Source organism: Theropithecus gelada, chromosome 10, assembly GCF_003255815.1.
Source record: "Theropithecus gelada isolate Dixy chromosome 10, Tgel_1.0, whole genome shotgun sequence".
In the NCBI taxonomy this organism is placed as follows: Eukaryota; Metazoa; Chordata; class Mammalia; order Primates; family Cercopithecidae; genus Theropithecus; species Theropithecus gelada.
The window spans coordinates 37,903,192-37,919,172 of NC_037678.1; the positions used below are offsets into that span (position 1 = coordinate 37,903,192).

General features: G+C 46.6%; 2 gene segments (V, D, J or C); both read right to left on the reverse strand.

The window, feature by feature from the left end:
• Positions 1-6,312: 6,312 nt before the first annotated feature.
• LOC112632436 lies at positions 6,313-6,950 on the reverse strand. The segment is given in 2 exon segments: positions 6,313-6,734; positions 6,860-6,950. Coding segments are annotated over 2 exon segments (468 nt in total).
• A 4,314-nt stretch (positions 6,951-11,264) lies between these two features.
• LOC112632437 lies at positions 11,265-11,821 on the reverse strand. The segment is given in 2 exon segments: positions 11,265-11,653; positions 11,776-11,821. Coding segments are annotated over 2 exon segments (435 nt in total).
• Between the last annotated feature and the right edge of the window lie 4,160 nt (positions 11,822-15,981).

Consider the following 15,981-nt stretch of genomic DNA (forward strand, 5'->3'; position numbering starts at 1 on the left):
CAGTGGGAAAGGAAGATGGGCAGAGAGAGGTTGATACTGGGCACCTCTGGGGCGGGCCACTGATAGAAGGCAGAGGCTTCAAGCTTTAAGATAAGACTTCCAGCCGGGTGCAGTGGCACACACCTATAATCCCAGCACTTTGGGAGCCTGAGGCAGGCAGATCACCTGAGGTCAGGAGTTTGAGACCAGCCTGGCCAACATGGTGAAACCCTGTCTTTATTAAAAATACACACACACACACACACACACACACAAAATTAGCTGATGTGATGGCAAACACCTGTAATCCCAGCTACTCGGGAGGCTGAGGCAGGAGAATTGCTTGAACCCAGGAGGCGGAGGTTGCAGCGAGTCACGATCGCATCACTGCACTCCAGCCTGGCAATAGAGCGACGCTCCATCTCAAAAAAAGGGAAAAAAAATAAATTACTCCTTAAGAAGCACAGGTATCAGACTTGCTAGACAAAGACCTTAAAACAAAACCATCTTAAGTATGTTCAAATAGTTAAGGGAAAACATGGACAAAGAACTAAAGGAAATCAGCAAAATTATATATTAACAAAATGAGAATATCAATAAAGAGATATAAAAAGAACCCAAACAAAAATTCTAGAGCTGAAAAATACAATAACTAAATTGAAAAATTCAGTAGAAGAAGTCAATGGAAGGTTCAAGCAGGTAGAAAAGAGAATGAACAAACTTGAAGAAAGTACATTTGAAATTACTTTGTCTGAGGAGCAAAGAGAAAAGAGCAAACAGGCTGGGTGCCCTGGCTCATGCCTGTAATCCCAGCACTCTGGGAGGCCAAGGTGGGCAGATCACCTGAGGTCAGAAGTTTGAGATCAGCCTGGCCAACATAGTGAAACCCCGTCTCTATTAAAAATCCACAATTAGGCCAGGAGTGGTGACTTATGCCTGTAATCCCTGCACTTTGGGAGGCCGAGGCAGGCGGATCACAAGGTCAAGAGATCGAGAGCATCCTGGCAAACATGGTGAAATCCCATCTCTACTAAAAATATAAAAATCAGCTGGGCATGGTGGCACGCGCCTGTAGTCCCAGCTACCCGGTAGGCTGAGGCAGGAGAACTGCTTGAACCCAGGAGGCGGAGGTTGCAGTGAGCCAAGATCGCACCACTGCACTCCAGCCTGGTGACAGAGCAAGACTCCATCTCAAAACAAAAACAAAAAATTAACCAGGCGTGGTGGCACATGCCTGTAATCCCAGCTACTCTGGAGGCTGAAGCAGAAGAATCACTTGAACCCGGGAGGCGGAGGTTGCAGTTGGCCGACATGTCACCATTGCACTCCAGCCTGGGCAACAGAGCAAGACTCCATCTCAAAAAAAGAAAAAGAAAAGAGCAAACAAAGGTGAAGGCATCCTAAAGGACTATGGGACACCATCTAGAGGACCAAGATACACATTATGCAATTCAGCAAAGGAGAAGAGAAAGAGGAAGGGAGAGAGATTATTTGCAAAAATGGTCAAAAACTATCCCAAATTGGAGAAAGACATGAAACTACAAATCAAAGCAGCTCAATGAACCAAAAAAAGATCCACACCAAGACACATTATAATCAAACTGGCAAGTGACAAAAAATCTTGAAAGCAGCAGCCAAAAAAAAAAACGTTGACTGGGTACAGTAGCTCACGCCTGTAATCCCAGCACTTCGGGAGGCCAAGGGAGGTGGATCACCTGAGATCAGGAGTTCAAGATCAGCCTGGTCAACATGGCAAAACCCCATCTCTACTAAAAATACAAAAAATTAGCCAGATCAAGTTGTGCCAAGTGCCTGTAATCCCAGCTACTTGGGAGGCTGAGGCAGGAGAATTGCTTGAACCCAGGAGACAGAGATAACAGTGAGCTGAGATTGCACCACTGCACTCCAGCGTGGGCAACAGAGTAAAACTCCGTCTAAAACAAAACAAAAAAAAGGTGCTTGTCATGTATAAGGATTCCTCAATGAGATTGTTAATTGATTTCTCAGCAGAAACTACGGACTCCAGAAGGGAGTGGGGTGGTAGATTTAGCATGCTGGGGGAAAAAAAACAAGCCTGTGAACTGCGAATTCTACACATGTAAAAAAGTGTCCTTTGGTTCCTATTAAAAACAAACTAAGATCCCAGAAATAACAAGTGCTGGAGAGGATATGGAGAAACTGGAACCCTTGTGCACTGTTGCTGGCAATTTAAAATGGCACAGCTACTAAGAACAGTGTGGCAATTCCTCAAAAAATTAAAAACAGAATTCTTATACGATGTAGCAGTTCCATATCTTTGTATGTAGCTGGCCCTCTGTATCCAAGGGTTTTGTTGTTGTTGTTCTTGTTTTTTGCCCAGGCTGGAGTGCAGTTGCAGGATCTCAATCTCGGCTCACTGCAACCTCTGCCTCCTGGGTTCTAGAAACTCTTGTGCCTCAGCCTCCCGCATAGCTGGGATTACAGAAGTGCACCACCATGCCAGGCTAATTTGTATTTTTAGTAGAGATGGGGTTTCACCATGTTGGACAGGCTGTTCTGACCTCAGGTGATCCACCCACCTCAGCCTCCCAAAGTGCTGGGATTACAGGCGTGAGCCACCGCGCCCGGCCTGTATCCATGGGGTCCACAGGTTGATTCCACCAACTGCACATGGAAATTCTGGTTAGCCCTATGATGTCTGTGTCTGTTCTGAACATGTGCACACTTTCTTTTCTATCATTATTCCCTAAACAATACAGTATAACAACTATTTACACAGCATTTACATTGTACTGGGTATTATAAGGAATCTAGAGATGATTTAAAGTATACAAGAGGATGTGCACAGATTATATGCAAATACCACCTCATTTTAAATTAAGGACTTGAGTATCTGTGGATTATGGTATCCTCAGTGTGTCCTAGAACCAATCCCCTGTGGATACTGAGGGAAGACTGTATACACAAAATAACTGAAAGCAGGGTCTTGAAAAGATATTTATACACCATGTTCACAGCGGTATTATTCATGGTAGGAAAAACATGGAAACAGACTGGGCGCAGTGACTCACACCAGTCATCCCAGCGCTCTGGGAGGCCGAGGCAGGTGGATCACTTGAGGTCAGGAATTCGAGACCAGCCTGGCCAACATGGTGAAACTCTGTCTCTATCAAAACAACAACAACAACAACAACAACAACAACAAAAATTAGCCCAGCGTGGTGCTGCATGCCTGTAATCCCAGCTACTCGGGAAGCTGAGGCAGGAGAATTGCTTGAACCCAGGAGGTGGAGTTTGCAGTGAGCAGAGATTGCACCACTGCACTCCAGCCTGGGCAACAGAGTGAGACTCTGTCTCCAACCCCCCTCCCCCCGCCCCCCCCACACACACAATAAGCAAACAATCCTTGTTCATCGATGGATAAATGGATAAGCCAAATGTGGCATATACATACCATGGAATATTATTTAGCCTTAAAAAGCAAAAAAAAGTTCAGACACTGCAATATGGATGACCCTTAGGGATATTATGCTAGATGTAATAAGTCAGTTACACACAAAAAATATTGGATGATTCCACTTATACAAGGTACTTAGCAAAGTCAAAATCACGGAGACAGAAAGCAAAATGGTAGTCTCCAGGGGAGGGGTGGAGAGCAGATTGGAAGTTATTGTTGAATAGGTACATATTTTTTGTTTTATGAGATGAAAAGAGTTATGGAGATAGATGCTAGTGATGGCTTACAACATTTTAAGTATCTTTAATATCACTGGACTGTACACTTAAAAATGGTTAAGGCTGGGTGAGGTGGCTCACGCCTGTGATCCCAGCACTTTGGGAGGCCAAGGTGGGAGGATCACTTGAACCCAGAAGTTCCAGACCAGCCTGGGAGACATCATCAGACTTCATCTCTACAAAAATAAAAAAATCAGCTGGCGGCCGGGCGCGGTGGCTCAAGCCTGTAATCCCAGCACTTTGGGAGGCCGAGACGGGCGGATCACGAGGTCAGGAGATCGAGACCATCCTGGCTAACACGGTGAAACCCCGTCTCTATTAAATACAAAAAAAAAACTAGCCGGGCGAGGTGGCGGGCGCCTGTAGTCCCAGCTACTTGGGAGGCTGAGGCCGGAGAATGGCGTGAACCCGGGAGGCGGAGCTTGCAGTGAGCTGAGATCCGGCCACTGCACTCCAGCCTGGGNGCCACATGTAGAAGAATAAAACGAGATCCTCGTCTCTCCTTTTATACAAAAATCAACTCAAGATGAATCAAAGAATTAAATCTAAGGCCTGAAACCATAAAAATTCTAGAAGATAACATTGGAAAAACCCTTCTAGACATTGGTTTAGGCAAAGACTTCATGACCAAGAACCCAAAAGCAAATGCAACAAAAACAAAGATAAATAGATGGGACTTAATTAAACTAAAAGGCTTCTGCACAGCAAAAGAAATAATCAGCACAGTTAACAGACAACCCAAAACGTGGAAGAAAATCTTCACAATCTATACATCCAACAAATGACTAATGTCTAGAATCTACAAAGAACTCAAACATATTTTCAAGAGAAAACTAAACCATCTCATCACAAAGTAGGCTAAGGACATAAATAAACAATTCTCAAAAGAAGATCTATGAATGGCCAATAGACATAAAGAAAAATGCTCAGCATCACTAATGATCAGGGAAATGCCAATTAAAACCACAATATAAAACCACCGGAATACTGCAAGAATGGCCAATAATAGATGTTGGCATGGATGTGGTGAAAATAAAACATGTTTACACTGTTGGTGGGAATGTAAACTACTACAACCACTATGGAAAACAGGGTGGAAATTCCTTAAGGTACTAAAAATAGATGTACCCTTTGCTCCAGCAATCTCACGACTAGGCATGTACCCAGAGAAAAAGAAATCATACAAAAAAGATACTTGCACATGCATGTTAATAGCAGCACAATTTACAGTTGCAAGAACATGGAACCAGCCCAAATGCCCAAGAATCAACAAGTGGATAAAGAAAATGTTACATATATATGCATATCATGGAATACAATGCAGCCATAAAAAGGAACAAAATAATGGCATTCACAGCAACCTGGGATGGAACTGGAAACTATTCTAAGTGCAGTAACTCAGGAATTGAAAACAAAACATGGTATGTTCTCACTCGTAAGTGGGAGATAAGCTATGAGAACACAAAGGCATAACATTGATACAATGGACTTTGGGGACTGGGAGGAAATGTTAGAAGAGGGGTGAGCGAAAAAATGTTACTCACTGGGTATACTGTACACTGCTTGGGTGATGAGTGCACCAAAATCTTAGAAATCACAACTAAAGAACTTATTCATGTAACCAAACACCACCGGTTCCCTAAAAACCTATTAAAATAAAAGAATTAATAATTAAAGGGAAAAAACACTAAAATCCTTAAAAACCCAAATAAATAAGTAAATATATAGAATATGAGAACCTCTTCCACTATAGAGAGAACCAGAGGCAAGAGATGAAGATGCAAGAATCCCGACAAGCCCTCACATACTCTCCTGTCCCCTGAGATGAACATCACTCCAAGAGTTTCTTTTTGAAGGATGAAAAATTCAAACTTTACAATAAGTAAACAAAATCAGGAATAATCAACGTAACGGCCCTCAAAGGTAGTAAGGAACCCTCTATGGGATGGGTGCAATTCAGCAAGAACAGGAAGAGTCTCAAAAGAAGTTTGCAGTTGAAAAAAGCCAGAACAAATGGGCAGATAGTGTTTGATAACACTGACGCATTCCAAAAAATGGAAACCAAACAACAGTGACAGAGACAGATCTGTGGCTGCACAGGAGAGCACTGGGGAAGGGAGGGAGGGAGATGACAAAGGGTCATGAGGGGTTGTTGGGGTTGGTCACAGGTTGCATAGCTCCCTGTTGGTGGTGATGTATTCAAGGATTTCAAAAATGCCAAAATTTTCTAATTTCCTATTATAAATCTGGTTGGTATATTAGATGCGCATTGTTCCTACATGAAAGGAGTTTTATTAAAAAAGAATGGGCTGGGGAGAAAGGAAGCACAGGGATTCATACTGAGGAGTAGGGGAAGAAAACAGCACTCTGGAAACTCCTGGAAATGGGAAAAGGAGGATGATGGAGACACAGGTTCCCCATCAGAGGTGGGTCTGTGATGACACAGACGGACCTGCCACCTCAGCCCAGGACCTCAGTGCAGAGACCCTGAGTCCCAAGCTGCAGGGAGCAGGATGTTCTGTTTCCTGGATGCCCTGGTCCTGACTCTGAGAACTAAAGAGGAGGAGGAGCCTCCACTCTCAGGCAGGGCCCTGGATGCCCCTGCATCCATCGGGGAAGCTACAGCAGCAGAGGCCACAGGCCAGGCCTGAGCAGCAGCTGTCGGGAGCTCACCCTCCTGGCAGAGGAGGAAGGAGGTTCTTGTCTTACTTCCTCCTGGGCCTGGAGCACTGTGGGACCGCTCAAGCTGTTATCCCATGCTTCACAGTAATAATCAGCCTCATCCTCGGGCCGGAGCCCACTGATGGCCAGGGAGGCTGACGTGCCAGACTTGGAGCCAGAGAATCGGTCAGGGACCCCTGAGGGCCGCTGATTATTATCATAGATGAGGAGTTTGGGAGCTGTTCCTGGGAACTGCTGGTACCAGTATACATCATTACTTCCAATGTTGGAGCCGCTTCCAGAGCAAGAGATGGTGACCCTCTGCCCGGGAGCCCCAGACGCTGAGGGTGGCTGAGTCAGCACAGACTGGGCCCGGGACCCTGGAAGTGAGAGAGACACAGACATGGTGATTGACAAGAGACACAAGGAGAAAAGAGGAGAAAAGAGGAGAAAGCAGGGCTCCAGGACTTCCCAGGGCCCCTCTCTTGGTCCCCTATCCTGTCACCTGCACAGTGAGTGAGAAGGATCAGGAGGAGAGGGAACCAGGCCATGCTGGAGATTGTCCTGAGTCCTGTCTTCTCTACCCACAGCTGCAGCTGAGCTTCCCCCACATCTCTCCCTGTCTTCATACTCTGAGAGGGGGAGGTCCATCCATGCAAATCAGACCCCCCAGTTTTGTGACCCCACCCCGAACCCTGGGTCAGGCTCCTGGGCTTGAGGATGCCAGGGGGTGGCAGGGGTGGAGCTTTGTGGTCTCAGGCGTGGGGAGGACACAGGACACAGCTGTCAGCCCTGAGCAGAGGACATCAGGCAGGGCAGGTGCCTGGTTCTGCTCTGATGAGCCCCAGTCTTCTCAGAAATGGTCCCCAAGCGCCCCCTAGTGTCCAGACTAAGGCAAACTGTTCTATGATAAGGCGACCAGAGCCTCTGAGATACACCACTGCCTCCCCCCACCTCCCGTTCTGTCCACTGCCCCCACTCTCAAGTGCAGACCTAGTAAGGTGGCTCCCCTGTCTCCCTCCTGTGACCTCAGGGCCGTCTTCACACTCTACCGGACTCCTCAGGAGTGGATCTGTCCATGGTTCTTTGGCTGTACATTGTAGAGGGCTCAGGTGATGTCTACACAAAGTCCTTTTATTTCAGGATCAAGCCCAGAGTGGGGACCAGCCCCGTGGACTCACTTCCCCTCCTGTGTTGGACACCGGGTCCTCTCCTCTCATATGGCTCCGTCCTGTTGGCCAGAGCTCTCCTTCCTCTGTGGATCCTGCAGCGCTGAGGAGAAAGGGAGCTCTTCCCTCTAGGATGCCCTAGGGAGACATTCCCAGAGGGTTTTTCTGGTAAATCCTTGTTCTCTCTCTACTTCCCCAGATTGGCAGTCATAATCATTTGGATAGTGTGACCAGGGATCTTGCCTAGGAGTCTGTACTCAAAGCACTGAGTGCCCATCTGCGGCAGATCCTGGCAAATGACTCTGGAGTGTTTCACTTACGAGCAAAAAGAGCAAAGATGCTCAGTCTTTGAAGATGGGAAGAATTAAAACTTCAACTTGGTTTAACCAGCGTCTGTCCTCAGGTGAGCCTGATACGTGGCAGCTCTTACAATCGAGCCCCCAACTAGGATTTCTAGGGGAAAATTATGGTTCAAATTCAGTAGTGAGTGTGGTGGGGGTGGCTTAAAGATGATAGAAATTGTTCATCTTTGATCTGTAATGACATCTAGAATCTAATAAACTAAAAACAACAAGCTTAACAAAAAACATAATTCTGTTGATCAAAATGAATAATGAAACAGTTTATGTCTGTGACTGCTTGAGTTCTGGCATGATACACTCTGGGATCGTAATAAATATTTGTTTAGGGAATTTTAAGGGGATACAGAAAAACAGCAGGATGGTTATGTTAATATAAGTTGCAATACAGTAAGATTTTAAATGCTCCATTTAAACAATGCAATAGTGAAACCTAATACTGACATTTAAATAAAACCAGTCCGTATATGGAACTGAAATAAAAGGTATGCTGTGCTTTGGGATCGCATTTCAAGGGTGTTGTTATTTTAAATGTTCCTTTTTGTGTAAGCCATGTTCCCTTACATAATTTTTATAGTTTTAAAAATGTGTTTGTTGTGTTTACATAGCACATCAGGCATATTAAGTTTTATTTATTTCCAAGTAGAAACGAGCTATTAGATCTGGGCTTCGCTTCCTGTTTTCTTCTCATTGCTTTTTCTTTCCTGATGCACAGATGGTCACAGTGAATTTTGTTGTCCTTTCCTCCCACTTTAATGAACAGGGGGTCACCGAGGCTGAGCACTGTCTCACATACAGGACAAGGCTGCCCATGGACTCCTCCCTGCCCACGGATGCGCTTCCTGGTGGATTCCCCACCAGCTCTTAGGCTGAGGGCAGAGAGAAGAACAGGTGCACAGCTAAGGAACCTGGACACCAAGAGGTTCCGGGAGGAAGGGGCAACTGCTGGGACAGTGAGCTCTGGACTGAGGACACGGACTATGGATTTTTTTTAATGTGATCCTCCTCAGGAACCCTCAGAGACAGAGACCCCCAGTCCCTGTGTGTCTTGATGGCCCAGGTCATTCCAGGTCCTCCTTTTGTCACTGCTCTAGGCTCCAGGCCTCCTCCTCCTATGAGTTACAATGGACAGTCTCCTCTTCAGGCTGCACCCTCCTTACGACATCTGACCCCACACCCGTCTCCTCATTTCCCCATAAACCATCCCCTGCTCACCTCCATTAGCATTTTGGCATCATTCTCTTATCACAGCCTCCCCAAGGATGTCTCTGCTTGATATCCATGTTGCAAAGAGCTCAGCCCCTTGACAGGACAGCTGGTCCTGGCCCATCCAAGGCTGAGCATCTCTCTTGCTTCTCTTCTACACCAGCTCTAGGCCAAGCCATATCTAGAGCTTTTGGAATGCTGATCCGATGTTTTCTTAAGCATCAGACTTCCTCTCTCACATCTATGCACCCCACAGGCTGGATTCTCCTTTCATGTCATCACTCCCAGAGTTTCAGAGCTCAGGCAAAGGCCAGCATACCTGCACCAAAAGGAGGGGACACCTGTGGGACCAGGTTGAAGGGTCCTAGATTTCTAGGTCTCACTGGCTGGATTCTTTCTTTTTCTTTTCTTTCTATTTTTATTTTTATCTATCTATCTATCTATTTATCTATCTACCTATCTATCTATCTATCTATCTATCTATCTATTTGAGAAGGAGTCTCTCTCTGTTGCCCAGGCTGGAATGCAGTGTCATGATCTCGACTTAACGCAACCTCCGCCTTCCGTGTTCAAGCGATTCTACCGCCTCAGTCTCTCCAGTAGCTGGGATTACAGGGGCTAGCCACCACGCCCCACTAATTTTTGTATTTTTAGTAGAGATGAGGTTTCACCATGTTGGCCAGGGTGCTTTCGAACTCCTGACCCCAGGTGATCCACGTGCCTTGGCCTCCCAAGGTGATGGGATTACAGACATGAGCCGCCGTGCCCAGCCAGGCTGGATTCTTTCTTGTCATTTCCACCTCATCCCCACCCACCATGTGTGGGCAGCTTATTTTGCTTCTTGAAACAAACTGATTCTCTGTCCACTGGGAAGACCAGTAAGAAAAGGAGTTATTGTCACTGAACTCTTGCTCCGCTTTCACTAATATAACCGACAGCAGAAGCCTTGGCATGAACTGGTGTTGGTCACAGGCAGGGATAAAGGAGGGATGGGCAGAGAGGATGAGTGGGGCGGATCCTCTCTCACTTCTCCATGGAACAGGAGCCCTTGGTAACATGAAGTCAGGGTGCAGCTGTGTGACACTGATAACCAGACGGGTCCTCAGGCTGGAGCCCAGAGGTGGTCGAGGAGGCTGTGTGAATAAACCCAGAGCAGGAGAATCAGGCTGGGACCCCTGAATCACCATCACTGCTGTCCTAGGTCATAAACTTAGGGGCTGTCTCTGGGAGGCCTCTGTAGCCATTTCCATGAGAATGCCAATGTTTCAGCTGCTCCCCATGCAGAACAAGGAGACCTTGTGATGGGGGCCTCCTCAAGAGTTTCCCAGGGAGGAGTCACTTGAAGCAAAGATTGGGCAGTTTCTGTACCGGGATATTCCACAGACTCACCACTAGACCCTGACTCAGCGAGAAGCTGCAATGGTGTAAGAGAGGAGAAGAGAACACAGTCAGGCCCTGAGGGATCAGGAAACCCACCCTCAGCAGTTCCCGTGGTCCTGAGTGGGATGAGCTGCAGGAAAGTCACATCCCTGGGACCTACTTCCCCCATGGCCAAGGAGCAGCCTCAGCCTTGTCTCAGCCATGGTGAAGCCTCCCCTTGACTCTCTCACGTCCTACACAGAGCTTTACTGGCCTCAGGTCTGCAGTTACCCTCAGACCTAACCACATCTCCTGACATTTCCGCTGAAATGCAGGTTTCCAGGACTGAGCCAGGTCAGCTCTGTATCTGGAATTCCTCCCTGACCTGTGTCCTCAGGCAGCATTTCATATTTGAGTGCCTTGTTCCTGGGACACAGTGAGCCTCAGACAGCCCTGAGAACAGACTACTGGGGATGGAAGGGGAGGTCTCTGCTTGTACGCTGGAAGAGCAGAGACCATGCTGCAGGGCACTGTTCACCTGCTACCATGTCCCCAGGCTCTGAGCATGATGTGAGCTTGGAAAGCCTCATGTTGCTTCTTTCAAGAAAAAAGTCCAGCTCCACAGGCACTGATGTTAGCACACATGGACAAGCAGCCAACGCTTCAGGGTCATCAGGTGGTTTCCTTTTGATCTGTTTTTGTTTTACTGAGACATCAGAGAAATGGATGGGAAATTGACAGAAGAGCCTTTAACATCTAGAAAGTACATCCAAATGTAGTTTGTGCCTAGGCCGGTTATTTTACAATTTAAAAATTGTTACAGAGCAAGACCCAGAGCAGGGTGAGATTTTGTCCCACTTCCCCATCTGTGTGTGTCACTGTGAGGACCGCTGCTGTGCCCAATGGCACAATAATAGTCAGCCTCATCCTCAGACTGGAGGCCAGAGATGCGTAAAATCCCTGTGTTGGCCGAAGCATCTTTGGATCCAGAGAAGCGGCTGGGGACTCCAGAGCCCTGGCCCTTATCTGAGTCTGATTTGTACCACAGAAGATACCGGGGAGGACTCCCTGGCTTCTGCTGGTACCAGTATATGTAGTAGCCAGCAACATTGATGCCACCGCTGAAGGTGCATGTGAGACTGGCTGATGCTCCAGGAGATGCTGAGAGGGAGGCCGGCTGAGTCAGCACAGGCTGGGAGAGGGAACCTGCAAACACAGACATTCATGGGTGCTAAGGCAGAAACCAGGGTCAAGTTGATCAGGGATCTTTGCCAGAAGAGTCACAATCAGGCTGGGTGCTGGCCCTTGTCTCTGAGGTCTTTTCGTACCTGTGCAGTGAGAGAGGAGCAGGAGGAGGAGAGGAGTCCAGGCCATGGTGGACACAGCCTCTTTCCCCGCAGTGGGACTGGGCTGCCCCAGGCCTCCTTTTCTTCCCACCCTCTGCAGAGGAGGGGCTGCTCATGCAAATGTGTTTCCACCCAGGGACTGCCCAGCCCCTCCCTGAGCCCTGGGGATGCAGCTCAGCTCACTCTGCAGACTGAGCAGGAGGAAGGTTTGCTTTTCGTTTTGCAAGGCCCTGGGAGGAAGCACCTGTTGAGACCATACACAGGACCCTGCTCAGGGAACTCTGCCAGGCCAGAGGGGACACAGCGGCCAAGTGCCCATCAGGGCCCAGCTCCCAGGCCTGGATTTCTTTGATTGAATGGTCCTTACTGAGCAGCCGTGTAGGAACCACAGGGCAGCCACACAACATCCGATGTTGGTACCAGGACACTCACTTTCCCATGGCTCAGAGACCTCAGAACCCCGCTGGTCTCTGCAGCTCTCTAGTCACTGTCTGTATTCACATACGCATGGTCTGATTCCTAGATATTGCTTCTCTCATCCTATTCATTATTACTGTGATTTCTCACTCCCAGAAGCAGTCTTGGTCTGTGGGATGTGTAGACCTGTACATATACAACTTTTAAAGGTGTCAGCACCCCAAAAGAGCATTTTAGGAAAATCTATTTACCCACATGTGCCATCAGAGTGGGCATCATGGAAAATGGGTTAGCTATGGAGTCAGGTGGAAGGGCAGCTAGGGGCTGTTCAAAAAGACAGTGAATAATGAAAATTTTGCAGGAAAAATAAAGGACCCAAAATATGTTAAAGGCAGTAATTCAGCAAAAGTTTTCTTTACAACTGTTTCATACATAATAGGTGATCAATAAACAATAAGGAAAAACAGAGATCTTTATTAGTGCATGTGCCTGAGACAGACTCAGCTGGATTCTGTCCCTGCTTGCCCTGGCCTATCATGACTCTGTTCCCAGGGCAGCCTGTTCCAGAAATCAAGGACTTTCTGATTCTTCTGAGGCAGTCTGACAATGCTGTGGCTAAGGGCTCTCTCTGAAGTCTGGCCCTGAGAAAACAAAGCAGCATTCTCTAGATCACTGTCCCTAATCTGAGCCCTGGACCCTGGTTAGCAGCAGCAGCAGCAAACACGCACACAAATGGTAAACAGCCCAGCTGTCCTGGTTGCATGTGGTGCTGCAGGTTATCCTCCTAGGAGACCTGACATGTTCCTGTCTCACTCCCACAGACCGCAGCACAAACAGTGCCTCCAGGGGGCTGTCTGAAGCCAACAGTTGAGATCAGTGTTGTCCTCAGCCTGAAGCTCAGAGATGCTTGGGAAGGCCTCCTTGCCAAACTGGTAGCCTGAGCATCCATCCTGGATCCCTGCAGGCAGATATTTGCTTCTATAAACCAGAGGTTTGGAGGCACTTTCCTGTCATTGTTGGTACCAGGACACAATTCCAAGAACCTTCTTGCTGCTGCTTCCAGGAGATGGTGACTGGTTTCATCACAGACAGACTGTGCAGGCTACCAAGTGAGCCCCGACTGCCCAGGACCCTGAGAGTCAGGAGAGAGACACAGGATGTGGGAGGTGGTTCCATGAGCCAGGGGAGCAAGGAAGAGCTCTGATCCTCCCAGTGCCAGTCCCTGCCTTCTGTCCCTAACCACCTGTGCAGAGACTGAGGAGGGAGAGGAGGAGGAGTCTACTTCATGATAGAGATGTCTCTAGAGCTCTGCTTCCTGAGCCACACAGATTAGGCAGAACAGCCCTTCTTCTGTGGCATCTTTTAGAGGAAAGGACTGAATGCAAATCTATGCTGATCTCTGGCTGTACTCCTCAGTACAGGATGCTGAGTCTGGTTGTCCTCCTCGAGGAGAGGTGAGTGGGAGGTAGGAGAGCGTGGTCAGTGACTCTCAAGACACCCTGGGAGGACACAGCTGCTGCAGGACCCCAGGACCACTAACCATCAACAGGCAGCAGGTGTCTGGTGTCCCAGCTGAGTCCACCTGTGAACTCACTTCCCAGGCTGCACAGAAACCCAAGGGTCTCTCTTCCTATTTAATTCCTTGCTAGATCAGCACGTAAGACGGAGCGGTGGGAGTTGGGGAGAATTGATTAGCATATTTGTGTGGTTCACTGGATTCACTGGAAATACTGAGAAGCCCAGGAAGGAGAAGGAGGAGGACCCGGCTGAGGTGAAAAAAGAGAATCAACCAAAACTTCAGGCTTCTTCAAAAGTAAGAGTATGAGAGAAGTTCAGAAAGAGAATAAAAATATGAGTGTCAACTGTCAAGGACAGATCTAGAAAAATGCAATGAGTTTTCTGTTATAAAACCCTTGATAATTAGCTCAGGAAGTCAGAGGGGAGAAGTGGTGGTAGGAAAAGGAGAGAGACCCAAGAAGGGAATTCAGGAATCAGAGATGCGGAAGGGGAGCGTAAGGATGGGCTACACTATAGAAAAGAACGGAAGAGAAGCCTGTAAGAATGTTGGACGGGAGCCAGAGGGGAGGTCAGCTTTGTTGTTTGTTTGCTTTTGTTTTTGTTTGTAAAGAAAGGGGAGCCTCTCCCAGCTTTGCCGCTGTCCTCCCTGGTCATCTCCCTCCATGGAGTGTGGGGTGCTTCTATCATCCAACCTCATTCATTCCCTGTCAGAGATTTTCCTTAAGCTCTTGTCTGCCAAGGGTTCTCTTTATTTTATACTGTTCTTATGGACTTATTATTATTATTATTACTAGAGACAAGATTTCACTCTGCCACCCAGGCTGGAGTGCAGTGTCATGATCATGACTCACTGGAGCTTTTAACTCCTGGGCTAAAGCTCTTCTCCTGCCTCAGCCTCCTTAGTATGTAGGACTACAAGCCTATAGCACAATACCCAGCTAATTCCTTTTTCATGTTAAAAAAATACAACCGTAGAGAAAAGATCTTGCTCTGTTGACCTTGGCTGGTCTCAAACTCCTGGCCTCAAGTAATCTTCCTGCCTCAGCCTCCCAAAGTGCTAGGATTACACACGTGAGCCTCTGCTCCTGGCTGGACTTGTTACTATTGAAACATATATGTGGATTTTCTGTGGCAGGCACATTTTGGAAATGCAGAGACTCCATCAACAATTCATACTCATTCAATCAGAAACTGTATTTTGTAAGATCCCCCGATAATTTGTATGCACAATAAAATTTGAGATGTACTGTTCCAACACATGCATGAAGACATTGAAATAGTTTTGCATATAAATTGTTCCTGGTACCGAATCTATTATGCTCCAGCAAACATGAGCTGGAAACCCTTGTTTCTCTAGGTTGTGTGTTGTGAAGTCAGGCATAGTGTACTCTAGGCTTTGCATGGAAAATTGCAGGCATTTTCCCTAACTGCACTAAATCTACAGAAATAACCAGGCATGTTTTAATAATAACACAATATCACATCTTTGTCTGAAAATCTAACAATTGGAATTTCCTATATAACTGTATTTTTTTATTGGTACTCAAATCAAAATAAAATTAACAAACCTGCACATTGTGCACATGTACCCTGGAACTTAAAGTATAGTAAAAAATTTTTTTTAATTAAAAATGATTCAAATATTTTATCCTTTTGAAGAATGGAACATTACTCACATTAAGCTTAAAAGATGTGTAAAATCAGAAAAAAAAAAAAAAAAGCACAAGGTTTGATCACCTCTGTGGAAATATCGAGAACAATAATGAAAGAATGCTTCCAAATGAAGTAATGTACTTATGTTGATTGTTTGCGATGAGATAGCTTTGCAGTGAACTTGGCAGTTTTTAATATTCTTATTTTATATAATAGGCATGTATTTCTTTGAAAGTAACGCAATAAAACAAACTTGAGTAATATACAAAAAGAATAGTTTCTTGTCTTTGCTCTTAGCTCAGAAAGCCCATACTTTGAAGAAGCTTCTTTCTGGAAGAAATATATTTAGGCTCAACCTTTAGATCTGATCTAGCTGTTAGTGTTCCTTTTGGAATAGAAAACAAATAACTTTCCTTTTTTTTTTTTTCTGGATCCAGTAGCTCCCAAATCATTCTCACATTTCCTGCACTTCAGGGCTGAAGCAGAAATAGGAATCAATTCATACCTTTCCCTTCCCCTATGACTGGTCCACATGTAAGCTGCTTTGAGAGCTGGTATGTCTGATCATGTGATCTCCACATCACAAGGGCCTAGGGAGGT